This window comes from Danio rerio, chromosome 5 (genome assembly GCF_052040795.2).
Source record: "Danio rerio strain M-AB ecotype USA chromosome 5, GRCz13ab, whole genome shotgun sequence".
Lineage (NCBI taxonomy): Eukaryota > Metazoa > Chordata > Actinopteri > Cypriniformes > Danionidae > Danio > Danio rerio.
Window position 1 is genome coordinate 69,195,111 of NC_141025.1, and position 27,738 is coordinate 69,222,848.

Below are 27,738 nucleotides of genomic sequence, written 5' to 3' on the forward strand. Positions count from 1 at the left end.
GAGTAAAGCAATTGCCTTAAAAGCAACAGGCTGACTTTACCAAATTAATGTAAGTAAACCCATTGTACTTAACTTGTACTCACCTTTTTAAAACCAACTAATACTTTTTACAGTGTCACTATTTTAGCACATCTGTTTTAAAATAATTACTGTAATTATCACAATATTACATATTTGGTGGTTCATTAAGTCTATAAAATCTACAATGGTGGGGGTGGGGGGGGGTGGGGGAGGTTGGGACAAAAGTAATAAAGGTGTATTGAAAAAAGTAATTAGTTTACTTTTATTTTAAAAAGTGAGTACAATTAGCATAATTATAAAAATTAAGTCAACTAAACAGTTCCAAGTTACAATGGGTTTACTTGCATTATTTTTTCCCCTGGAAAATATTGTAAGGCCCCCTCCACATTCATTCATTTTCTTTTCGGCTTGGTCCCTTTATTAATCTGGGGTCGCCACAGTGGAATGAACCACTAACTTATCCAGCATATGTTTTATGCAGCAGATGCCCTTCCAGCTGCAACCCCATCACTGGGAATCACCAATACACTCTCATTTACACTCGTACACTATGGACAATTTTAGCTTATCCAATTCAGGCGTGTGTCTGTGAGGCGTCAGCACTACCTACTGCACCACCGCATCAAATTTGTGTGTTTTTTGGTCAGGCAGGGGATAAAATGAACTAAGGCAACATGATCGTTCCCCTAATTTTCCACTGCTTAAACAAACACACACACACACACAGAGCTCACCGAGGGCAAATGCGACATCCTAAAGGGTTAGTTCACAATAAATATAAATTCTGTCATCTTTAACTCACCTTAGTGTCTTTTCAAAAACGCATAAGAGCTAGAACACTAATTAAGGTGTTTCTTTCTTTTTTTTAATTTAAAAATGTAATTATCCCTTATTATTACGATTGTTAAATTAACAAAGATTATAGCATCACCTCAGAGTATTTTCATGCACTCAGAGGTGATTTTGTCTTAATTTGGCCACAACTTTCTCTGTGTTTCAGCAAATTGAATGATTTTTGGCGACACTCTGGGCAAATTTACTACCCTTCCATTATGTTAGTAGCTGTTTTTGCCCTATTGACTTCCACTATAATACAAATTTTAATTGCAAAACCACCATATAATCATGCATTCTTGATTGTTGCTGGTTTTCATTGTTGGGAAGAGGCCTAATTTGTCATTTTTGCTTACAAAAGAGTTAAATAAATAAATAATCTGTTCTTCAAGTTACTTCATTTCTCCATCAGGCTTGGTTTAAAACACTGAATTAATGGATTTCATTAATTGTGTATATATAAACCTTTTGACCTACAATGATGGACAAAAGTTCAGGTGCCATAAAAATTGTTTATTTGTGTCCTCAAAGGTTTTGAATGATAAGAGGTTGAGTAACAGATCACAGAATTTCTATTTTTGGGTATAATATCCTTGTAATTATTAGTCATGCTGTATACCACACGATATATGCCCAACCACTGCTGCATCTGCTTAAATCTCCACTTTGTAAATAATGGTTGTTCCTGTTATTGAAGCTGATCTGCTTCTTTGGTTTCCACCTGTCCTACTAAAACATTAACATGACTTCTCCCATTTCTTTTCTTCACCCACAGGCTCATGCTTATATCATCAGCTGTCTAAAAGACGAGATGCCTGTTGTTTTCTGCAGAGGAAAGAAGCGGCGAGATCTCATCTATGACCTTCCCACCATCTATTCCAGAATCCAACAGCGCTATCAGATTTCACCAGGAGATTTTCCAGACTGTGCCAAGATGCAGGTTCAGATGTTTAAATACTTCACAGTCAAGCATGCTTATTAGGATTTATTTGCTTTCTTCATTACTATAAGCATTACAAGCACAGTCTTAAAGGTACAGCATGTTAGTTTGACACCCAGTGGTTGAACTAGGTATTGCACCTATGGTTTAAAACAAATGCAAGAGCAGGTTGTCAGATTGACAACACCAACAAAAGCTGATTTAAATTGCGTTCTATATAAAATCAACAGCATACGAAGGAATATTCTCCATATTAAAAGGAGTTTTTTGTCACGGTCGCGGTGGGGAAAAGGAGCGAGGACTCAAGTGCAAAGAAATAATGGGTATTTATTAATAATAAAATAACAATAAAAGGCAAAACAAAACTACCCCGAGGGGGAAAACATTAACAAAACACACAAACTTGGCTGGGCTGACAAGACAAGGCAAGACTGGAGCAGGAACACGGGCAGTGTAGACAACGAACTGGCACAGGACTGAAAACATGAGGGGATTATAAAGCAAAAAGTAAATTGACACACAGGTGAACATGACTAACTAATAATGAGTTAACAAGGAGGGTGGGACTAGACAATAGACGGGAGAGCGCATGACACAGAGAGACGACACAAGCCATGCCCTCACATAAAACAGGACAAGAACATGTAGCCAATGAGAGAACTCATTAACCGCATGATCATGACAAGACAAGTACAACACTAAAGCACACGGCAAAAGCACGTGACCACAATGTAAACACCGAGCCACGTGCTTTGACAAGAGACGCAAGACACGAGCACACCATAGATAAACACCTTACTGTGCACTCACACATAAGCAACGCGCATGCTTCATCTCAGCGCCAACCAAAACTGAAACCAACTAGACGGAGGCGCCGAGAATAAAGCAGCGCGATGCTGACAGGACAAACACAAACACTAGTACAAGAGCGCGCGCGTCTGAGGGACGCAGAGCACGCGCGGTCACATCAAGTGGCAGCGCGCACACTTTGCGTACACCCACAACGGCGCGCGCGCACACAGAGACAGAAACAGGACCAGACATGGGTAGTGTCAGAGCTCTGCCACCAAAACAAGAGTTTACAAGACCAGAGTGGCAGAACCCTGACATTTTTGTCCTAACCAAAACCTAAAATTGATATTTTAGAAAACGGCTTTTATTTCTTGCAGCTGAACAACAGAAAACTGACAAGGATCACCTCAGATACACCTCATGTGCTGTATTCAGTGTTAAATGCTAAGAATGTGAGTTTGAATGCCATTTTACATGACATTTATTGCCATACTACTGAAAGCAGCAGCAGATCTTACAGCGTCACCTCAGATCTTGCAAAATATCCTGTCAAATTGAACGTCAGACTCAGTGATTCAGCCTGTAATTGGAATATGTACTGAAAATTGAAAACCGTATTAATTAGATTGTAAACCTTAACATTTCATCAGAGTGCAGTGAGTGCTATATTCTGTTCTTCAAAATGGCTGTATTTAATTTTCGTGTTGCGTCTGGTGCAAACGTCTGGTCAAATTGCTAATCACTGCAAATCATCGTCACGTAGCATGTTGTTAGGACACGGGGTTGCAATGTTATCTGCTCACACTCAATACTGCTGATGTTTACATTCGTAATATTTATATTATTTGCTAATTAATAACCATCTCATTTTGGAGTCTGCTACTGTCCACTGGAGGTCGTATTTTTTAGTCTCAGACGCATGCTTTGAGAGCCTTAATGACTGAATGAATCACACCAAGGCAACCCGAGGGCTGAAATATAATTAGTTAAACTGGCATCGGGCAGGTCAAAGGGACCAAAACAAAGACTGCCATATCTTTACATATGAAAAAGATATAATATATTAAGGATATATATATATATATATATATATATATATATATATATATATATATATAATAAGGATATATATATATATATATATATATATATATATATATATATATATATATATATATATATATATATATATATATATATAGTATTTTAATATAAACTAGATTCTTAAAGTTTGAGAACAAACTTTGAGGCTGGCTTGTGAAAGCCTGACGGTAATAGTTTATTTAAACAGTTTTAAAAAGTATGAAAAGATAGATAGATAGATAGATAGATAGATAGATAGATAGATAGATAGATAGATAGATAGATAGATTAGCATGTTATTAGCATGATTTTAACGTGAAATAGCATGTTGTTAGCATGATTCTAGCATGAATTAGCATGTTACTAGCATGATTTTAGCATGAATTAGCATGTTGTTAGCATGATTTTAGTATGAATTAGCATGTTACTAGCATGATTCTAGCATGAATTAGCATGTTACTAGCATGATTCTAGCATGAATTAGCATGTACCTTGCATGATTTTAACATGAATTAGCATTTGACTAGCATGATTCTAGCATGAATTAACACAATTCTAGCATAATTTAGCATGTTGTTAGCATGATTCTAGCATGAATTAGCATGTTCTTAGCATGATTCTAGCATGATATAGCATGTTACTAGCATGATTCTAGCAAGAATTAGCATGTTACTAGCATGATTCTAGCATGAATTAGCATGTTGTTAGCATGCTTCTAGCATGAATTGGCATGTTGCCAGCATGATTCTAGCATGAATTAGCATGTTGTTAGCATGATTCTAACAAGAATTAGCATGTTACTAGCATGATTCTAGCATGAATTAGCATGTACCTAGCAAGATTTTAACATGAATTAGCATGTTACTAGCATGATTTTAGCATGAATTAACACGATTCTAGCATGAATTAGCATGTTGTTAGCATGATTCTAGCATGAATTAGCATGTTCTTAGCATGATTCTAGCATGATATATCATGTTACTAGCATGATTCTAGCATGAATTAGCATGTAACTAGCATGATTCTAGCATGAATTAGCATGTTCTTAGCATGAATTAGCATGTTACTAGCCTGATTCTAGCATGAATTAGCATGTTGTTAGCATGATTCTAACAAGAATTAGCATGTTACTAGCATGATTCTAGCATGAATTAGCATGTTGTTAGCATGATTCTAGCATGAATTAGCATTTGACTAGCATGATTCTAGCATGAATTAGCATGTGACTAGCATGATTCTAGCATGAATTAGCATGTTGTTAGCATGATTCTAACATGAATTAGCATGTTACTAGAATGATTCTAGCATGAATTACCATGTTGTTAGCATGATTCTAGTACGAATTAGCATGTGACTAGCATGATTCTAGCATAAATTAGCATGTTACTAGCATGATTCCAGCATGAATTAGCATGTTGTTAGCATAATTTTAGCATGAATTAACATATGACTAGCATGATTCTAGCATGAATTAGCATGTAACTAGCATGATTCTAGCATGTTGTTAGCATGATTCTAGCATGAATTAGCATGTTACTAGCATGATTCTAGCATGAATTAGCATGTTGTTAGCATGATTCTAGCATGAATTAGCATGTGACTAGCATGATTCTAGCATGAATTAGCATGTAACTAGCATGATTCTAGCATGAATTAGCATGTTGTTAGCATGATAGATAGATAGATAGATAGATAGATAGATAGATAGACAGATAGACAGACAGACAGACAGACAGACAGACAGACAGACAGATAGATAGATAGATAGATAGATAGATAGATAGATAGATAGATAGATAGATAGATAGATAGATAGATAGATAGACAGATAGATAGATTAAAGTAATTTATAAATAGATAGATAGATAGATAGATAGATAGATAGATAGATAGATAGATAGATAGATAGATAGATAGATAGATAGATAGATAGATAGATAGATAGATTAAAACAGTTTATAGATAGATAGATAGATAGATAGATAGATAGATAGATAGATAGATAGATAGATAGATAGATAGATAGATAGATAGATAGATAGATAGATAGATAGATAGATAGATAGAAACAGTTGATAGATAGATAGATAGATAGATAGATAGATAGATAGATAGATAGATAGATAGATAGATAGATAGATAGATAGATAGATAGATAGATTAAAACAGTTTTTAGATAGATAGATAGATAGATAGATAGATAGATAGATAGATAGATAGATAGATAGATAGATAGATAGAAACAGTTGATAGATAGATAGATAGATAGATAGATAAAAACAGTTGATAGATAGATAAAAACAGTTGATAGATAGATAGATAGATAGATAGATAGATAGATAGATAGATAGATAGATAGATAGATAGATAGATAGATAGATAGATAGATAGATAGATGATAGATAGATAGATAGATAGATAGATAGATAGATAGATAGATAGATAGATAGATAGATAGATAGATAGATAGAAAGATTAAAGCAGTTTATAGATAGATAGATAGATAGATAGATAGATAGATAGATAGATAGATAGATAGATAGATAGATAGATAGATAGATAGATAGATAGATAGATAGATAGATAGATAGAAACAGTTGATAGATAGATAGATAGATAGATAGATAGATAGATAGATAGATAGATAGATAGATAGATAGATAGATAGATAGATAGATAGATAGATAGATAGATAGATAGATAGATAGATTAAAACAGTTTTTAGATAGATAGATAGATAGATAGATAGATAGATAGATAGATAGATAGATAGATAGATAGATAGATAGATAGATAGATAGATAGATAGATAGATATATAGATAGATAGATAGATAGATAGATAGATAGATAGATAGATAGATAGATAGATAGATAGATAGATAGATAGATAGATAGATAGAAACAGTTGATAGATAGATAGATAGATAAAAACAGTTGATAGATAGATAAAAACAGTTGATAGATAGATAGATAGATAGATAGATAGATAGATAGATGGATAGATAGATAGATATAGATAGATAGATAGATAGATAGATAGATAGATAGATAGATAGATAGATTAAAGCAGTTTATAGATAGATAGATAGATAGATAGATAGATAGATAGATAGATAGATAGATAGATAGATAGATAGATAGATAGATAGATAGATAGATAGATAGATAGATAGATAGATAGATAGATAGATAGAAAGATTAAAGCAGTTTATAGATAGATAGATAGATAGATAGATAGATAGATAGATAGATAGATAGATAGATAGATAGATAGATAGATAGATAGATAGATAGATAGATAGATAGATAGATAGATAGATAAAAGCAGTTTGAAAAAGGATAGATAGATAGTTTTGAGCTCACAAAGTTAGATCTATTGTTAAGTCAATGACAGTCATTTGCAGTAAAAGTCTATGGGACAGTTGTTGCTAGGGTGCAGTATCTGGTAGTTAGGGTGTGGCTAGAAAGTTAAAAGCTCATCAGTTATTGGCAGTTTGGTAGTCTGAGTTAAATGAGCTCAGCCATTAGTCTGTATGACAGTCTGATGCAGAGTTATGAGCTCACAAAGTTTGATCCCATGTTAAGTCAATGAGAGTCTTTTGAATGGAAGTCTATGGGACAGTTTCTAGGGTCCAAAAGTGGTTGCTAGGGCGTGGCCAGAAAGTTAAAAGCTCATCAGTTATTGGCAGTTAGGTAGTCTGAGTTAAATGAGCCCAGTTAGAAGTCTGTGTGACAGTCTGATGCAGAGTTATGAGCTCACAAAGTTTAGTCCAATGTTAAGTCTATGGGATTTTTCCGACGGTCCCGGGACGTTTTTCGGAAAATCGAAAGTCGGATCAGTCGGAAAAGATATGGCATACCGAGTCAGAATAGTTTGGAGGTCTGGTGTGAGTTTGGTGGTCATAGCTCGAAAGCTCTAGGAGGAGATAGATTTTGAATTTTAGTCTCAGAAGAAGAAGAAGAATAATATATAAAAAAAATAATAAGTTTAAATAGGATTTCAGTAGTCTGGCTTGTTTCTCAAGCCAGCCTAATGATTAAAATATTACAAAACATATTAATTTCTAGCCTACATGAATTTAAAAACCACTGCCTTACTTTCTTCATCTCGGGAGGCTTTTTCAGTTCATTCAATTTGCTTTTGTATAATGATATTATTATTAGCAGTATTATTTATTATATCCATATTTATATTTGTTTTATTAAAAACAAGCTTAGATTTGTCCACCCGTCGTTTTAGACCATATGGGGCATAGCAGGTGTATTTGGAAATAACTCCACACTACCACACTTTGTTATTATTGTTCATTTATTCGTTTGCTGGAAATTAGAACTGAATTTAGAAATAGTTTTGAAACAAATATTTGCGCTTAACAAACGCAATTAATTATTTATAGGCTAATTGATGTCTGTGCAGTAAGGTTTCCCTATCCACGAGAGCAAAAGCGAAAGTGAGCTTACTTTACGTCATGTTAATAGCAAATACGCTCATGACGCGACGCAACTGGCTCTTAAAGGTAATGGGAGATGAGACTCTGATTGGTTTATTCTCAAAACACACCTATAACTCATTACGAAAATAAGCTCAACCCATTTAGACCATGCGCCACGGCGCAAAGCGGATTTTCCCGTTCTTAAATTAGCAAAAAATGCGTTCTGACATGCCCTGAAAGCGTTTGCGCCCTGCGTTTTGCACTCTGCGCATGGACCGTCAAAATAGAGCCCATAATGGTGGTAATGTTTTAAAGGTGTTCTCGTGAAGGAAGTTATTTTAAAAATAGCTATATTTCACTAATGCTTATTTAGCTTATACTGTAATAACCATTGCACAATAGTTCCAAAACATAATTAAAATTTTGAAACAAAATGACCAAATACCATGTCAGAAAAGTCTAGTGGCAGGTAATTCGCTTTTTTACAGCACGTCTGTTTAAACATTAATGTTGTTCGTGCTTCTTTCAACATGATCCACCAGTCGTAAACCCAAAGGCTTGCATGTTTTCCAGCTGAATTATTTTTTTCAAAATTTTTTAAAAATGTTTTATAAAGTTCAAAATCAGGGCAAAACAACTGTGTAAGCTATCTGTTAAACATTATGATGACTTCTGCAGACAACATCTTGTGTGACGTATGAGCTTTCGATGTCATATGTTGATGTGTTGCAGTGTATAGTGGTGTCCCATTTCTTAGGGTAATATTTTCATCCCTACCCCTTCACACTCAAGACCCAAGGGGAAGATGTAGGGGTATAACAGAATTAGGATTGAGCCTTAAAGAGGAAAATGGTTCTTTAGATTAAATGTTTCTAACACTTTGAAAAATGTTTTATATATATATATATATATATATATATATATATATATATATATATATATATATATAAAACCTATCTATGTAACAGAAACCAAAAAGAGTATGGAGCCAGATCAGTCTCAATAATAATACATTTATAAAAATAAAATGTATATGCGCACAGCACAATTAGCATTTATAAAAACCAATTCGTAAATCTAAAAATGCAAATCCAAATCGTAAATCCAAAATGCAATTCATAAATGTGCAAATCCAATTTGCAAATCAAAAACACCATCGGTAAATGTGCAAATCCGAGTCACAAATCCAAAATGAGATTTGTAAATGTGCACATTTAAATCGTAAATCCAAAACACTATTCACAAATGTGCAAATCCAATCGTAAATCCAAAACGCTGTTCATAAATGTGAAAATTTAATTTGTTAATTCAAAACGCAATTCGTAAATGTGCAAATCTTATTCGTAAATCCAAAGCATAATTTGTAATTGTGCAAATCCAAATTGTAAATCTAAAACACAGTTCATAAATGTGTAAATGTAATTCGTAAATTCAAAATACAATGCATGAATTCACAAGTAAAAAGCATATATATTTCCCATTGCTCACACAAATGTATCTTAACCCAATACATTTTAAATGTTTGCCCAAATACTTATATCAAGTTCTTGAACTGACTTCCGTCACACATTTATAAATTTGTGCAGTTTTGAAATTACAAATTGGATTTGTGCATTTATGAGTTGTGTTTTGTGTCTTTACAAATTGGTTTTTATAAATGTGAATTGTGCTGTGCGCGTATGAATTTTATTTTGTAAATGCATTATTTCTGAGACTGATCTGATTCCATGAAAAGAGTTCTTCTATGGCAGCGTTTCTCAATCCCGGACCTTGCGGCCAACCGCACTGCACATTTCCTACATTTCTCTTCAGCCGTTTGTTCTAATTCAGCAATATAGTTCTGCAAAGTGGACTCCACAGGATATTTTGCAATGTTTTCAGTTTGAACGAAGCAAATATGCTTCAATCTAATGACATTTAAGTGTGTGATGATATGTGCATTTATATTGTATTTATGACAACAGAGGTTTATTATGTCACACTTCACTCTTCTCTAGTAAGAAGACGCTGCAGGCGTTGGGGTAGTTTAAAAACAAGAAGGAAAGTTCTGAAGTGGAATGAAGGTTTCTCATGCTCAGGTAGAGAGCAATGAAGGAGGAGGGACTAGATATCAATGCACACTGTTTAGAGACCTGTCAATCAAAACAGCTCATGCACGAAGCTCTTCAAATAAGCTGGGCATCCAAATCAGCTGTGTTACATTAGAAAAACATTTAAAATATGCAAATCAGTGAGAACCGGGATTGAGAAACTCTGATCTTCTACAAAACCCCTTTTTGATTACAATACAGTGCATTATCAGTGTTTCTCAACCATGTTCCTTGAGGACCACTAACACTGCATGTTTTGGATCATGTCTCCTTGGTCCTTTGGTCACTGCTAATGAGCTGATGATCTAAACCAAGTGTGTTTGGTTAAGGAGACGTGTAAATGTGCTGAGCTGGTGGTCCTCCAGTAACGTGGTTGAGAAACACTGCAGTATATGATATCGGTCTGATAAGCATTTTTATATTCCCATCGCACACAGGAGCGACTCATGAGCCACGACTTCAAGTTTAAAGGCCTCAAGCCCAAGCTCTTGGCTGGGTTGGATGAGCTCCTAAACACCGACATTGCTAAACTGATGCCTCTTCTACGCCAAGAGGAAGAAGAAGCAGCTGATCAACTTTTAATACAAGGAGGACCTTTAGGGTCTCACAGGGGCCCGTTTATTTTGGGGAACCCATTTCATCACTCTGGATCCAATGGAGAAATCAATCAGGCGTCAAATGATGAATGGGTGGTGTCAAAAGATAAAGCAAAGTACGACGAGATCTTCTACAACCTCTCGCCTCATGAGGGAAAGCTGACTGGGACTAAAGTGAAGGAGTGGATGTTGCGCACTCATCTGCCCAGCTCGGTCCTGGGACGAATCTGGAAGCTGGCAGACGTGGATTGTGATGGTAAGTTGGACGATGAGGAGTTTGCATTGGCCGGCCATCTCATTGAGGTAAAGTTGGAAGGTTTTGGGCTTCCTCATGAGCTGCCCACACACCTGCTGCCACCGTCTAAAAGACACCGCAAGAACTCTGAGATTACAGACGATGATTAGTCTGCATGTCCTAATGTTTATGAGAATAGTGTTTATTCAACATGCTAGTCATGAATAATGCTAATCACTCCTATTACACTTAACATCGCCTATAGCTTACAATGGTTGGATGATTAAATCCTCCCTAGACAGAAATGGTCTCAAGAGCCATTTTGTTTTGATAGTTCCCTCTGTTCCCTTGAGAATAGCTTACCCAGTGCTTAAACATGCTTGGCTGCTTGTAGAAATGCCCTCAAGACTACAAATGTCAAAACATAAAGAGTTAGTTCACCCAAAAATGAAAATTCGGTCACACTTTGCAATAAGGTTCATTAGTTAATGTTAATTAATGCATTTACTAACATGAACAAACAATGAAAAATACATATACTACAGTATTTGTTCATGTTAGTTAATGAAAATACAGTAGTTCATTGTTAGTTCATGTTAACTCATGGTGCATTAACAAGCATGGACTTGGATGTTAATAATGCATTAGTAAATGTTCAGTTATGATTAATAAATGCTGTACATGTGTTGTTCATGATTAGTTCATGTTAGTAAATGCAATAACTAATGAACCTTATTGTAAAGTGTTACCGAAAATTCTGTTTTAGTTACTCACCCTCATGCTGTTGCAAACCACTGGGATCTGTGTTCTTCTTCAGAACACAAATTAAGAGTTTTTCAGGATGTATGCGGGGTCTTAAAAAGTATTAAAAGTTGATACGTCAATTTGGAGAAATGTAAGGCCCTTAGAAAGTATTAAAAATGTTATTTTACAAGGTATTAAATTTTGTAACATTTTTGATTATACAATGTATTCAGTGGCGTAGCGCAAAATGCGGAGGCCCCCCTGAAGGGGTCGCTGACGGGGCCCCCTGATGAAGTGGGGGGAATACGTCATACGTCAATTTGCATATCACTTACGTCATCACGTTCCACCGTTTCTGTTTGTTTAACAGCCTATGGTTAATAAAGGGGTATTTATAATTGCACTACACTTTATATAAGCATGTTTATTTAACTAAATTTATTGCTGTTTGAATACAGTATGTCATTATAGATGTGTAGTGAATGTGCAGTAATCTCTCATATGTAATAAACTCAGACAAGTTCAGAAACTGTCTCTAAAATATCTGTGATTGTGAACAAGAAAAGAATAAACGGTCCAATTAAATTGTTAAAATAAAGGAGAAGCAGATCGGTTTGACTGTACAAGGGAAATACCTTCACACTGCCTGTGCTAAATCATTTGTCGTCGGTACGCAGAGGCGTGATCTGCTCTCGGGCTGCAGGTGGGAGAGGCTGCTGTACGAGGACTGACTGGGCCGCCTGTCAGTGCTGTGAGGCGGGGGAGGGGCCGGCGGCATCACACGCAGCTCGTTGAGAAGTGTAGGGACGGTACAGTATGGACAAATGACAGTCTAAAAAAAATCTCCAATAACACAAAAAAGTCGCTAGATTTGTCGCTAGGGGGGTCTGAAAAGTCGCTAAATCTAGTGACAAAGTCGCTAAGTTGGCAACATTGGCGGCAAGTAATCAGAATGAAGTAGTCCACCGCTTGAGAGGTGTTCAGAGAACACAGACCTGTAAACTTTGGTTCCGAGGTCCGACCACAGTTGTTCCCAAGAGTTTATTGAAAATCGCGACGACGCGGGGCCTCCTAATCACGCGGGGTACCCACGCGGTGCGTGCCCTGCGGGCCCGTCCGCTACGCCACTGAATGTATTGTGTGCCTGAATTTATTCTGCGAATATTGCGGTTCTGTGTAGTTTACGAAATCCTACTAGATTTGACATCACGCTGCTTTGTTTACTGCAGTAACAAAGGCAACACTGTTATTCCTGCTGTTTTATAGGCGCCACCAGCTGGATTAACAGTATTTAGTAAATATACTGCAAGTTAAAATACCACCAATGATACTGGTTGAAACCTAAGGTGGCGACAAGCTTAAAAATGTATGGAAAGAGTCTTACAAAAGGTCTTTAAAGATATTGAATTTCATTATCTGATTCCTGTATTTTCATTCATTCATTCATTTTCTTTTTGGCTTAGTCCCTTTATTAATTTGGGGTCGCCACACCAGAATGAATGCCCAACTTATCCAGTTTATGTTTTATGCAGCGAATGCCCTTCCAGCCGCAACCCATCACTGGGAAACTCATTCACAATCACACTCATACACTACGGTCAATTTTAGCATACCCAATTCACCTGTACCACATGTCTTTGGACTTATGGGGGAAACTGGAGCACCCGGAGGAAACCCACAGGGAGAACATGCAAACTCCACACAGAAACGGCATCTGACCCAGCCAAGGCTCAAACCAGCGACCTTCTTTCTGTGAGGCGAACATGCTACCCACTGCGCCACCCCGTCGACTGATTCCTGTATATTTATTTCATAAAGTTTCTAAAGTTTGTCCACAACCTCTTAAAACACACTTGGGACACGTATATATCTTAATTTCTGCAGTAAATATCCAGATGTAAGTGCAATACTTTTGTATATTTCATCATTTCAGCGAGGGTAATGATAGACTATAAATGTATGTGTAAATGACACTTGTGTACCTAATCATGACAGGGTATACATTGAACTACATGTACATAAGATTGTAAATACACGCAACACCATTAGAATACAGACATGTACAAATGTATGCAAGCGTATATTAATGCATTTTAGGACATGTTGTGCATTTGTGCCATCTAGCCGCGACTAATTTTGGCCGGGGAGAAGACTTTGCATTCGGACCAACAGTATACAGCTTTTGTGCCGTCCTGCCATGACCCCTTTTGGCCAGGGAGAGGACGTTGCGTACGAATAATGTTTGTTGGGTAAATGCGAGAGCTCACTCACCTCCGAGAAGGGTCCAGAAACATTCAAAGTCTAGAAATGGAACCAAAAACATTGTCAAAACATTTCATGTGACTTCAGTGGTTCAACCATAATCATACAAAGCACCAAGAACACTTTTGTGTGCCAAAAAACTACAAATGCATCTTTGTTTTCTCTTTCATGACAGGTCTGAGTGCAGCCGTATGACCTATTGCCATTTATGCTGGTTTCACATTAAGTGAAGTATTTGCTTATTACTTACAAAAGCCAATGCAAATGTACAAATAGAGACAAATTTCTACTGGGCAGCACCAATGATGTGGGATGCATGATGCGTTTGCTGCATACGTACAGAATTCATCATGTATTTCTCCCAATCAGCAACATCCCGCTCTCCCTCATGAAGCCAATACGGAAATAACTACAACTGCAATTCATCAGCTGGCCTTTGGGGGCTGGCTCCAGAAACCCCAGATATCCACTGACTGCTATGCTAAATTGGCTATTTTTACAGCTGATAAAAATGTGTTTACAGCCTCGTACAATAGACAATTTTGGTCTATAGATCTAACATTACTCTTCATGACAACTGTGAGGAGGGTAAATTTTTTTTTATAACTCATTCGTTTAATTTATACTCTATAAAAAGCTCAGCATATACATCATATTTTTGTTTTGTTTTATGTGGCTTAACCCAGTCCGTTGCCTTTTGGGATTATTTCCTGCAATTATGAGACAATATGGCATGCTGTGTGCACTTAATTGTGCTCACAAACCATTCAAGTGACCTCTTTTTCCCAGGTGAGCGAAATTCTTCTTTTTGAAAATTATTGAACAGTCATCTAAAGCGTTGTCATACAGTGTTTTGCCTGGATTTCATAAATAGCCTTACATTTACTAACACAGACTATATTTGAAGTATTTGGAAGTAATTTGCATTTACCTCCTGTAGAAACGCATCAAAAGAACAATGTTTAGTGGCTTAACAGTGGTTTTAAAACAAATCGTAGGTAAACAAATCGCAGGTAATGAAGTATTAAGCGTTTCTCCCAAAGAAAAACTCATCTAAGCAAAATGCTAACAGGCTTTTGTAGCACCTTCTATTTGCCTGTTTTCGGTTACTCCCAGTTGGCGCAATGACGCACAAAATAGCAACGGTTGGCCACGCCCACTTGTAGCTTTATTTGCCTCTTCAGAAATCTATGGGTGACGTCACAAATAATATGTCCAAATCTTTTACGGTCTGTGCTTCCGCCCAAGTAAAAATCAATTGCAGAAAAATCATGTGAGGCAAAAAAAAACATCCCATGAGTAAACCAGAGAGAGTGATACAATAAACATGTTTTCTCGCTTTTAATGTGATTCCATTATTCGAGTCAACGGCGCAAAACACAAGCATTGCATTGCCCATAGTAAACACACACCCAGGGCTTAATTTGTTCTAGAATACGCCAGATCCGGAACCTTTGAAATATGTTCTGGCACCTCATTTTACCGATCCCCCTCCTCAACCGCCCTGCTCCCCTTTCCGCTGTTCACTTTCACTTTCTTCCGCGACTCCCTAACGCTTCACTTTTTGTCCGTGACACCCCTCCGCCATCCGCCGCACCAGTCCGTGCGGCACCTCTTCATCCTCGGGTAACATGCCGGTGCCGTAATCCCGATCTGTTCCGGGACCTCGCAATTCACAAATTAAGCACTGCGCACACCCTAATGTGACATGGAAGTCAAGGGGGATCAAAGTAGTTAAAGCTTTTTTTTGGCACACAAAGGTGTTTTTGATACATCGTTTGATAACAGTTGAAACACTGAAGTCAGTTGGACTGTTTTGGCAATGATTTGGGTTTCTATGGACGTTGAACATCTTGGTGCTCTTGTTGTGTATTAACAGGTTACTGAACTAAAATTGTGTTTTTTGTGTTTATTTGGACTAAATGCTGTAGCAAAAGAGAGTTTTCATTGAATGAGTTTGAGCATAATGTGGGACAGTTCTGAATTCAATTTTACACAAAAATGAGTTTGAAAAAAATCTAATCAAATTAACTGTACAAGTCACTGTAACTTACATTTCACTTTCAGAAATAAAGGTACACGATCTGTCACTGGGGTGGTACCTTTTCAAAAGGTACAAATTTGTTCCTAAAAGGTCCATATTAATACCTCAAGTGTACATATTCGTACCTTAAGAGTACAAAAGTGTTCCTCTTAAAATTTTTAGGCACTAATATATACTTTTGAGGTACCAATATGGACCCTTTAAGTACAAATGTGTACCTTTTGAAAAGGTACCACCCCAGTGACAGCTCGCATACTTTTATTCTTGAGAGTGTACATTAGACTGACTTAAAACATCTGAAGGTTGTTTAGCCTAAAAAAAGTTAAAACTTTGGCAAATTATTCTATTATTCAAACTTAATTATTAAGTTTAGTAAAAAAAAAAAAAAAAAAAAACATATTGCTGTGACTTTATTCATACAATTTTAACAATAGGCAAGTTTTGGTCAGGGTTTTTTGGAGTCGACTCGGGCTAATATTTCTGACCCTGTTTTGATGTAAAATTAATGGAGCTGAAGAGTCAGGAGTCTACATTATTGTGCATTTGTTGCCTAAATTTACAGTTGGGAAAATTAACAAGGAGCAGATGGGGTTTAGTCATTATAATGCAGAAATAAATAAACAAGAAAGAAGGTAATTTTCAAATGAAATTTATATATTTTTTTAAAGACATACAAGTCGAAGAGTTGGGTACAGAGTATATTTAGGTGTGAGTACACATTTTGTAAAATCATCAAATTATTAAGATGATTAAAGTTATTCAAATGAATAATCTATATTAGAGTAAAAAAACTTACCCTAAAATCTCACAGTTTTGGGACTGAATATAGTTTGTGTGTAAGTGCGAGTAAATTTTCATTTTCAGAAAAAATAAGTACTAAAATATTATAAATAAACTAATCTATCCTGCTTGAGAATTTAAGTTCTTGAGCAACGACAAGTTAAAATTAAACTCATTTCATTTCAGTGGGGTTCATATACTGGTAATTCTCAGATGAACTGCTCTTATTTTAATGGTGTATTCAAATAAAATAAAAAAAAACATTGGTTTTAAAATAGTTTTAACTAATAGTTATTAATGTTGTTTAAGCGTAAATTATCTACTATTAGAAGTCTATAGTGAGAATTTGCATTTGTATTTTAAAAGTTTGTTTGTAATGGTATGTATGTATTTCATATTGTTATATGTATATTATTGTATGCAAATGTTCCTGTTTATCGGCTTGTTAGCTAATTGTGATAATTGACTGCATGCTGTTTGACTATTTCTGGAGTACTTCCATTTGCAATGCTTTACCTGATGAAGACCATGTCGGTCGAAACATTGTGACTTTGACATTAAAGATTTTTTTGAGAGCTAAAGTGGCAGTGTGCCGATTTTCTTTGGATCTTTTGCTACTAATGTTTGTTTTTTGATCGTGCACCTGCCTTCAAGATTTTCTAGATGTGCGCACATTTCTGTTTTTTCCAAGGTTTATGCGTAAATTCACATTTCAAAGAAAGCCTCCATTTTGTCATTAATTAAAAAGTGAATGCAGTTATAATACAGTTAAAAACATAATGTTCAAAACTGGTGCATTTGACATCCTCTCATTAATGAGAGTTTGCCATCAGATTCCATACAAAATGATTTTATCTTTTTAAGAATACTTCAAGAATTTGGTCCGGATGAGATTTTGGTGGAAGATTATGAGTTTTCTGTCTATAGAGTTTCTGAGTTTCTAAAGAAATGAGATCCGGGAAGGGGGAATTTTTGTATTAACTGTGGAAAGCTGGGAAATTATTATGAATGTAGATATCACTGACAACCAAAATCCTTGCTCTTTGCCAAATATTGAATGCTTTATCATTAAGTGAAGGATGAAATGCAGGGTTAACAAAATAAAGTGATTTGAAAGATAAGGTGACTGTTATAGAATACACTGGATCACATATTAAGCTACAGATTTTGAAAGACAATCTTTGAAGTGGTTTCAGAGCAATACCTGAAAAAATGACCACTAGGTGTCACTGTAGAGACGGGTTTCGAAGCATCGACAAATTTGTTTCGACTGTGTTTAATACGCTGCATAACCGGTGGAGCTTCGAAAAACGTGGTTTACCTGTACTGTAGTGTAAGTTACATCGTTTGTCAAACATTTTTAGCGACAAATCTGAGGAAACTATAGCGGAAGAAGATGAAATCTCGCGAGGAGTGGCAGGCCACTAGCTCCTCCTCCAATCTTTCATAACAATCCCGGAAACAGCTGGAACATATCTTTCACACCCGAAAGGAATTTGCTTATTTCGGTATCTGCGCAGCTCACACAGGCACAGCACAACCAATCCAGACAAGACCCCCAGGCACTATCAGGATGACCGTCAAAGTTCATGTCGTTTACTGGTAGGTTAATGTACTAACCTACTGTATATTTTGAGGCTTATTCCAGCCAGTGCCATTTTTAGATGGAATCTATGACTGATTTATAATGCACTCGCCAATTTTAATAGAAATTACAGATGTAGAAGTGTTTTATAATTGGTTAAAGCTTTTTTTTTGTTAACTTATTGAGGTAAAGTTTGTTTTATATTCGCTTGTGACATTTTCCCTTTACTTCGCTACTTTGAATATTCGGTCTGAAATAGCCTGTAAGTATGACTTCAAAACAACATTAGCACTATTTACATCGACTGTAAACAGTGTTGAATTTTGATAGTCATTGCATTGGCTGCTGATATGATTCACCTACATAGGAATCTGCAAAGAATACTTTTCTTTTAACGTTATTATGGCGAAAGTGTGTATAAAACCAACTTCACCTCAATTTTTATGTTCTGGCTGTATATGTAGATCAATAACTGTTGATATTAACAAGACGGAGGACATACAGTAGCTTTGTTTGCGCTTGGCTCATTGTTTGGGTTGTTAGGTGCACCCGCCCATGTATATGCTCAGCAGGATTTGCAGGTTTAATTGTTTGGATTCCTGCATTCACTGATGTTTTCTTCACAAACGAATGATTACGAGCCAGCTATGCATGGTAGCTTAAAAGACTGGAATCAGAAAAATCTTTGTAATTTGTGAACAGTCATAGGTTATAAAACATAGCTAATATGCAAATTACATTTTGACCAATCAGGTGAATATTATTTAAATCTGTCTGTTTGTCATCTCCTAGCGGCGGATGAGGGTACCGGCCCAAGGTAAGTTTCTTTCCCCTCAGTTCTTATTATCAAGAGACAAATACCCATTATTTCCTATCGTAATTCACTCAAAAAATAAAAAGTGTTCCTAAACTTTTATAAATTTCTTTCTTCTGTTAAAACACAAAGGAAGATATTCTGAAGAATTAGTTGATACTAAATGTAAATGTAATGTGTACTTTAAAAACATACAGAGACTCAAATCTAAGCCTCAAATGTAATTTTCTAAAGCTTCATCACCTGCTTTAGAAAATAAAGCTTTAAATTGCAGATGTATATGTGAACGGTAACACATTCAAGGTTCATTAGTTAATGCATTTACTAACATGAACTAATCATGAACAACACATGTACAGCATTTATTAATCATAACTGAACATTTACTAATGCATTATTAACATCCAAGTCCATGCTTGGTAACATTAGTTAATGCACCATGAGTTAACATGAACTAACAATGAACTACTGTATTTTCATTAACTAACACTAACATGAACAAATACAGCAGTAAATGTATTTTTCATTGTTTGCTCATGTTAGTAAATGCATTAATTAGCATTAACTAATGTACCTTATTGTAAAGTGTGACCATGTGAACAATATTACACTGGTAATGAGCTCTATATCGGCACTGGTAAGAGGCAATATACAGCCATATCTCACTGCTATGAGTGTGATATCGCATTCATACAACAGTTAAACGGCATAATCATGTGTATAAAAAAGAAAATCAAACACACAGTCTAAAAACCCTTTCGTATGAGGAACTACTTTCTTCCAACGTTGATTCACATCTGCAGTTGTCATCAGAACAGCAGAAACAATTACTAATTTACCAACATCACTTTAGAGCTAGTGTTTGAATTATTCTCTAGTGTAATGTCTAAAGTGAAGACAAAACAGGTGATTTTGCTCACATTAGATTATAAAGCTGAACGGCATGAAATGCCATCAGTCTAAAGAGATATCCCAGTATTTCTGTTGCAATCAGGATATGATAATAATTAACCCCAAAAAACCAAAGCAAAGCAAACACTACCAGATTACTGTTGTGTTTGCGATAAGGAACAATGCACATGCTGGCATTTCTTCTTTTTTTTTCTGTGTACTGAACTAGTCTGCAGTAACGTTCTCACACTCGATACACTACAATTACTATGCTATAAATACAGCACTGCAACATACAAAAGAGAGAGATCAACTTAGAATAACACTTACCTGTTTAATAATGATTTGATTAGCTGGAGTCAGAAATTACGCTGAGTTTTTCTTTTCTAAGGGCTTCTTATGCAGTCTCTGTCGCCATCTTGTAGATGAACCATGTCAGCGTCTTTTCTCTGGCACTACCCTTATACATGAACTGTTGCAATTTAAACAACTTCATTCTCACATGAGAAGCCTCAAAAGTACACTATGTTGTCCAACAGCAGCAACATTTGTGAACCTGTAGTGAGTTTATTGATCTGCTGTCACTCTATGTGGGCGGAGTAATACAGAAGGGTGAAGAGGCTGTACAAGTGCTGTTATCATGGGAATATGGCACAGCTATTAGCCAATCAGATTAGAGAACCAGACAGAACTATTGTGTAAAAATGTGTATATATCAGAGATAAGTCACTTTGCTTGTAGTTCATTGATTTAATCTGATATAACTAGAATATAACCAGAAGCAGGTGAGCCACGTACCCAGCAAACATTTTTTGTGTCTAAAAGATGTCTAAGCATAGATGGCTTGGCTGAAACATAGCTTACTTTAGGCTGTCAGTGGAAATCTATTAGATGTCTAAGAATAGCTATTAGTGGGAACAAAATACTGTGGAAGGCGATGAAGAACATTCTTCAAAATATCTTCCTTTGTGCAACTAAAGAAAGAAACTATAGTGGAGGCTAATGATGACATCATTTTAATTTTTGGTTGAACTATCACTTTAATATATTAATGTTATATTTGTTTTCTGTTTTGCAAACAGTTCATCAAACTCAAGACGTTGCTTGAGGATGAATTCCCCAACGAACTTGAGATTGTATGTCATTTAAATAATTTTATCATGACAAACCTTAATGTAAATCATTTATTAATATATGTGCATGTTCAATTGCACAAAGGCTTGTTGTCTCCTGATTATCTTTTCTGTTGTACTATGAATTCCCCTGTGCAGACTGGTGAGGGCACACCCTCGACCACAGGCTGGTTGGAGGTGGAAGTAAACGGCAAGTTGGTGCACTCTAAGAAGGTAAGTGTTGATCTCTCACTCGCTCTGTTTACTCCCATAGATCACAGTTATATATTTTTGAATTTGCCATAATATCATTATCATACCATAATGAATTTACCATTATTTCTAGCCTTTTCTCAGGCACCGTTTACACTAATGCGTTTTAGTTCGAAAACACATACGTTTTGCTATGGTTACGCCATCCGTCCACACTACGCCAGAGTTTGATCGCCGAAAATGGAGCGTTTTGAAAATGCTAGACAGGCCGCTTTCATTCTGAAATGCTGTTGCTCCATCTCAGGCGTGGCTGCTAAGATTCGCTACCTGATTGGGGCTTTTGTTTCATTGCGTATCCTTCCCTTATTCGTCAAGCCCCTATCACATGACTATAACACATGGCTTTAACGCTACCGGAAGACAGCAGACCAGCCTTCACTGTAAACAACAACATGGGCACAGAAATGGGAGCGTTGCTTGCACTATTGTCTGTTTTAGGCGCCATTGTGCAGTTATTCATTTGTTACGTTTAGTAACAACTTGCCCTCGTCGTCTGTCCACAAAAATACCTCTTTTGCTTTCTTTGCCATCGCGTTCATTGTTCAACCGGAGTTAGTTGACTACCAATAACCAAATGCCGAGCGAGACACACGCTTCCTGTTTATACTAGAACGCGCATGGCCAGAGTGCGCGAATGGTCACGTGATACACATTTTTGGTGGAGTATTGTGGACGGAGATATGTTCAGAAACACTAGGTGAAACGGTAGTGTGGACGCAGATTGTTTTTGATCTAAAACGCTGTTTTAATACAAAAATGCTCTAGTGTAAATGGGGCCTCAGTTTCTATGTTAAATTAGGCTGATTTATACTTCTGTGTCGAGTGATTGGCATGACCAACGCTGCCTGCCTTGCGCGTAGTTATGCATTTATGTCGAGTTTTTCGTGAACGTTTTGTTTTTTCTGAACGCTACAAGTAGCTAAAACTCACTCATTCAGAAGCGGGAACCGGTGTTGCGAGATATAGCTGACTTTTTCCAGCCCTAAAACTGTCCAAAACCTGCCTTAAAGCACAAAAAAGCGCCCAGATAATCAGATTAATAATTAATTTAATTTATTTAAATGTAAATTAACTTAGTTACTTTAACTGTCATCATTTTTAACAATACAACAACCAACTCCAGCAGTCACAGAAGCACAACATAACCGGATCACATTGAAACCCTTCCTCTTACCCCCACACTGCACTTAATGTTGTGTAGAATACACTACCTATAATGCTGTGTTTACACCAGATGTGGAAGAAGCATCAAGTGTGAGTGATTTTACATGTTAAGTCAAGGCAAAGACGCGAATAGACATCCTGCGGCGCGAATGATACAATCCATGCTAATGAAGCAGCTCGAATTGAGTGTTTTGTGCGATTGTAGCTAAAAATCTAAAACCCATCAAAATGCAAAAATACCCACCCAGTCTTCTGTATTCACGAAAATCACGTCAGTGACAGATTTTGAGCAGTAAATTACAGATTGTAAGCATACGTCTCAAACACAATAATTTAACATCAGAATTAGGGTTGTAACAATATCACAATAACAGCATTGCATAGACAACCATATCCAAATCCATATCCACAGACAACCATATCCATGCTGGCACATAAAACCTAAGGATGTTCCATATTGAATCTAGTTTCGTTATGTAACTATTTATAGTATAGTAAATATTTATATCTATTTTTTTACTGAGGATTTGCACCATGTTTATTTGGACTTTATTTGGACTTTGACACATTATTTATTATTTTCTTATTTTTTTATTTGTTCATTGTAAGTGGTGTTGTTTATAGTAACTGAAAATATATTATTTGGAAAAAGTCAAATTTGCTTCACTGTTCTATTATTTTGTAACATTTGTAACATACCGTATACCGTGAAACCGTCAAACCGTGGTATTGTTTTAGACGATTATCATACCGTAAAAAAATCATACCGTTACAACCCTAATCAGAATTATCATCAGCATTACTGACCAGGACAAATCTAAAGTCTGTTCAAGTCCACCATTCCAAGTCTATCCAAAATTTGCATTTTAACCAACAGTACAGCTACACAAAGCCTATTGCTGTTTTACCACATGTTTGAGAATAAGAATAATAATAGCCCACTCATATTAACCTTTATTTTATATCTACAGTATTGTGAAAAAAATCGTGATCTTTATTTTAGGCAATAAAATTTGCGATTCTCATTTTAGCCAGAATCGTGCAGCTCTACTACACGTGAAAGGGAGTCAGATTTGTTTGGGAGTCAGATTTTGATACAACTTTCCTTCACCTTCTCTTGCGGATGGGCCCACGCGGTTTGTGCTATGCACTGGTCACTAATAATTGAATGGAGGAGCACACAGTTCTGTTTTGTTAAATAAGTTGCACATAAAACGTAAGTTTCAAAACCGCCCAAATTTTGTCAACTCGTCAATGCCATTTTTTTACCCGCACAATCAAATTTAAAACTGCCCAATCTGGCAACACTGGAACTGGGGGATGTACAGATTTAATCATAAGGTAAACACCAAACAAGTCTCCATCTGGAGCTTCTTCACTGGACTCGACACATGTAAACACTCACTCTGTCAGGCTTGTGGCTCTCAGCACCGCCCAATCACAGCTACCAAGCCGACCAATCACAGAGCTTGCCCTATGCGTGGTGGGTGGTTACACTTTTTGAGAGATGCGCATTAGCCATGGCGAGAGACCATATGCGTGCACTTGAAGTATAAATCAGCCTTTATAGGGAAATCAAAAATGAAAACTCACTCAATATTTACTTGCCCTCAAGTGGTTTCAAGCCTTTTTGAGTTTCTTTATCAAACACAAAAGATGATGTATTGAAGGAAGTTGACAAATGGTTTCCATTGACATCCAAATAGAAAAAACAATACAATAGAACTCGATGGTTACCAGTTTTCAGCATTCTTCAACATGTCTTCTTTTGTGTTAAACAAAAGAAAGTTAAACAGGTTTGGAACAAGTGCAGGGCAGTAAATGATTTTCAGCGATCCCTTTAGCTACTGCCCAGTGCAGTGTTCATGACTGAATGTTTTGCTATGCAAATCTTGTTTGGCAAAGTTCATGTCTACAGTACTTTACATGTAATTTGATCTTTGACAGAACGGAGATGGATTCGTCGACTCCGATTCAAAAATGCAGAAAATCATGACTGCCATCGAGCAGGCCATGGGGAAATGAGCATGAACTGATCATAGAGGGTAATAAAACTCACCATGAGCTTTATATTGTAACATTTAAGCAAATGAACACCTCCTTTTCTAATTCTGTTCTGTGTTGCATTTTCACAGCAGTTTTTCTTCTCTGTTTGTGGGACTCCTGGGTAGTGCAACAATGATGGTGACGTCCAAAGTGTTTCACGCACGGATGTTGCTTGATGCTCTCCGCTCTTCCCAGGAGAAGATCATCAGAGCAGGAAACTCCCTGTGTAAACAGCTTCAGATTAACGCTTTAATGGTTGAAAACAAAAAGGGAAATCTTTCAATTGGACACAATTTGTCAGAACGTGTTAAATTAATGGTACTTTTGACCTGATCTTTGTTTTTCTCAGTATGTTTGCCTTTGCTACAACGCACAACTTTAGGGAATATTTGGCATTACTTAAAACTTTAAAGCAATAAAGGATGTTACTGGCTTTGTCTTTTTGTTTATTGGGGCTCGGCATCTTTGCAGCACAGAATTCTGCCAAACATTAAATATATATATACAGCGGGGGAAATGAGTATTGAACATGTCATGTTTTTTTTCTGGGAATAATATTTCTAAAGGAGACGTTGACATTGAACCAGATTCGGGTAAAAACACAAACAATACAAACATGAAAATAAAACAAAACAAAAAATGTGATGACAAGGAGTAACTACTGAAATGTATTTAATACTTTATATAAAGGTTTTTTTGGAGCCAGTCATATGGAGAATGAAGTCACATTATTTTCTCAGGTGTGATTTTTTTTTTTTTTTTTTTTGACAGACTTGTGTAAAAATCTTGATGTTTCTGTAGGTCTCATCTATCAAATCTGGTCTTTAATTTGTATATTCTAATGGATTCAGGTCAGGGGATTGGCTGGGCCATTCTACAGCTTGATTTACTTTCTCTGAAAGCATTCGAGAGTTTCCTTGGCTGTGTTTTGGGTCATTGTCTTGCTAAAATGCTGGTTTCATCCATATTATCCTGATAATGTAGATGTAGGACTAAAGCAGCTAATATGAATTTACAATGGCGAAAGGCAGAGAGTTGCCGAAGAACTACTGAGAGATTTCAGCTGCTGTCTGGGCTTTCCATGTCTTTCTACTCCCCCCTTTCTTCATGTGTTCAATACTTTTTCTGTGTGTCATTTCATTTTATTAAGCATAACTTAAATTGTAACATAGTTAGATTTGTTTTCTTGGCATATATGGATTTCTTTGGTTGTTACCAACATCCAGGGAAAATTTCAAGTCACCGGCTCCTTTAGAAATATTTTTTTTCGGAGAAAAATGGTGACGCGTTAAATACTTATTTTAACACTGTCACACAAAGGGTTGTATAACAAGTCAAAATCTAAAATGACCCAGAATATAGATCATAAAAATGAAAGTGTAAATGGGACATTTTTATAAACATTTCCTCGTAGCAGTCTTAAAGTAAGAAGCTGTCAAACTGGTGTGAACAGAGAAGAACTGCCACTTCAAACTCTGAAGCAAACGGTGAGATTTGGTTGAAGATTACCAAAACAACCTTTTTTTCCAGTAAATTAACTTGCGAGGATTATTGATCACCTAAAAAGTAACAATGTGCGCTAATAAACTAGGTAAATTCTGATTTCATACTGACTTAAATCCCTTGAAAATATTCTGCAGTCTTTCAATTATATACAAATAATCCTTTAAAGGAATAGTTCAATGAAAACTATCACAAGCCTGTTCTTCCTTTTTTAAAACAATATGATATTTTGATAAATCCAGTATGCATTGACATCCATACTATTTGCTTTTTCTACCATGGATATCAATAGATACTGGAAACAGTGTCCTGACCTTTTATCATACTTGTCAGATTGTACTACCAAAACTATTTGAAGAGTTCTGTGGTTGGGGTAAGTTATGGTGATGTTACAGATTTATATCACATCGCTACATCAAAATTTAACCTGAAAGTGGGACATCAGTAGCAAACAGTCAATCACATGCTTTAAATTATAACATTACTGTGATTGACATCTTGCAACATACTAAACCAGTGTTTCTCAACTACGTTCCTGGAGGGCCAGCTCAACACATTTTCCATGTCTCCATAACCAAACACACCTGATTCAGATCATCTGCTCATTAAAAGAGACTGAAAGACCTGTAATAGCTGTGACAGACAAAGGAGACATCCGAAACATGCATTGCTGGTTGTCCTCCAGGAACGTGGTTGAGAAACACTGGACTAATCGAAATTCAGAAGCAATAATGGTTTAAAAATACAGAAAAATTAAAAACATTTACTTTATATAGCAAGATGAAAAGAGCTGTCCACCAAAGAGGAGAGCTAAAAGAAAACAGTCTGATTTATATTGTAAAGTGTATGTAAGTTTGTAAAAACAGTTGTTGTTCTTGTGTATACAGAGACTCAGAAGCCTAAGCTCATCTGTAATCTAATTCATTCATTTTCCTTCAGCTTAATCCCTTAGGTTGTCATAGCGGAATCAACCGCTAACTATTCCAGCATATGTTTTGTGCAGCGGATGACCTTCCCGCCACAACCCATCACTGGAAAACACCCATGCACTTTCATTCACACACATACACTACGGCCAATTTTTTCTTTGGACTGTGGGGGAAACCGGAGCACCTGGCGGAAACCCACGCGAACACGAGGAGAAACATGCAAACTCAGAAATGCCAAATGGCCCAGCCTGGACTTGAACCAGCGACCTTCTTGCTGTTTGGCGACAGTGCTAACGACTTAAGTCTAAAATTATATATAATTGATGGCGGTTCATTCCACTATGGCGACTCCGGATTGAATGAATGAATTGAAAATGAAACTCATTTGTCGATTAATAAACTAAAATTGCTTTTGTCTAATGGATTAAAAATATAATAATTATAAATCATTTTAAAAAATAATAAATAATTCTCAATCACATCAGAAGATTTTAATCTCTAAAAGTGTTTAACTGAATAGTGAACTCTAAATTGGGGCAAGGGGATCGGGAGGAGTGGCTTCATT

At 36.2% G+C, this 27,738-nt stretch overlaps 2 protein-coding genes across 8 annotated transcripts in view; both read left to right on the forward strand.

Annotated features, from left to right (window-relative positions):
• The window catches only part of ehd2a (EH-domain containing 2a), a 40,739-nt gene extending 24,264 nt beyond the window's left edge, over positions 1-16,475 (forward strand). For 3 of the 7 annotated variants that reach the window (XM_087254571.1, XM_087254570.1, XM_087254573.1), the window contains 2 exons: positions 1,631-1,795; positions 10,633-13,181. In XM_087254571.1, coding sequence (XP_087110697.1) covers positions 1,631-1,795; positions 10,633-11,196 — 729 coding nt within the window. In that variant the 3' untranslated portion in view covers positions 11,197-13,181. Of the gene's footprint in view, positions 1-1,630; positions 1,796-10,632 lie in introns of all 7 variants that reach the window. The other 4 variants (XR_015492018.1, XR_015492020.1, XR_015492019.2 and 1 more) reach the window with 3 other exon arrangements.
• Positions 16,476-18,294: 1,819 nt separating this feature from the next.
• Positions 18,295-25,255, forward strand: selenow1 (selenoprotein W, 1). The gene is given in 6 exon segments (NM_178287.5): positions 18,295-18,458; positions 19,234-19,258; positions 21,229-21,282; positions 21,418-21,492; positions 24,643-24,740; positions 24,831-25,255. Coding segments are annotated over 5 exon segments (261 nt in total). The 5' UTR covers positions 18,295-18,429; the 3' UTR covers positions 24,721-24,740; positions 24,831-25,255.
• Positions 25,256-27,738: the final 2,483 nt, after the last annotated feature.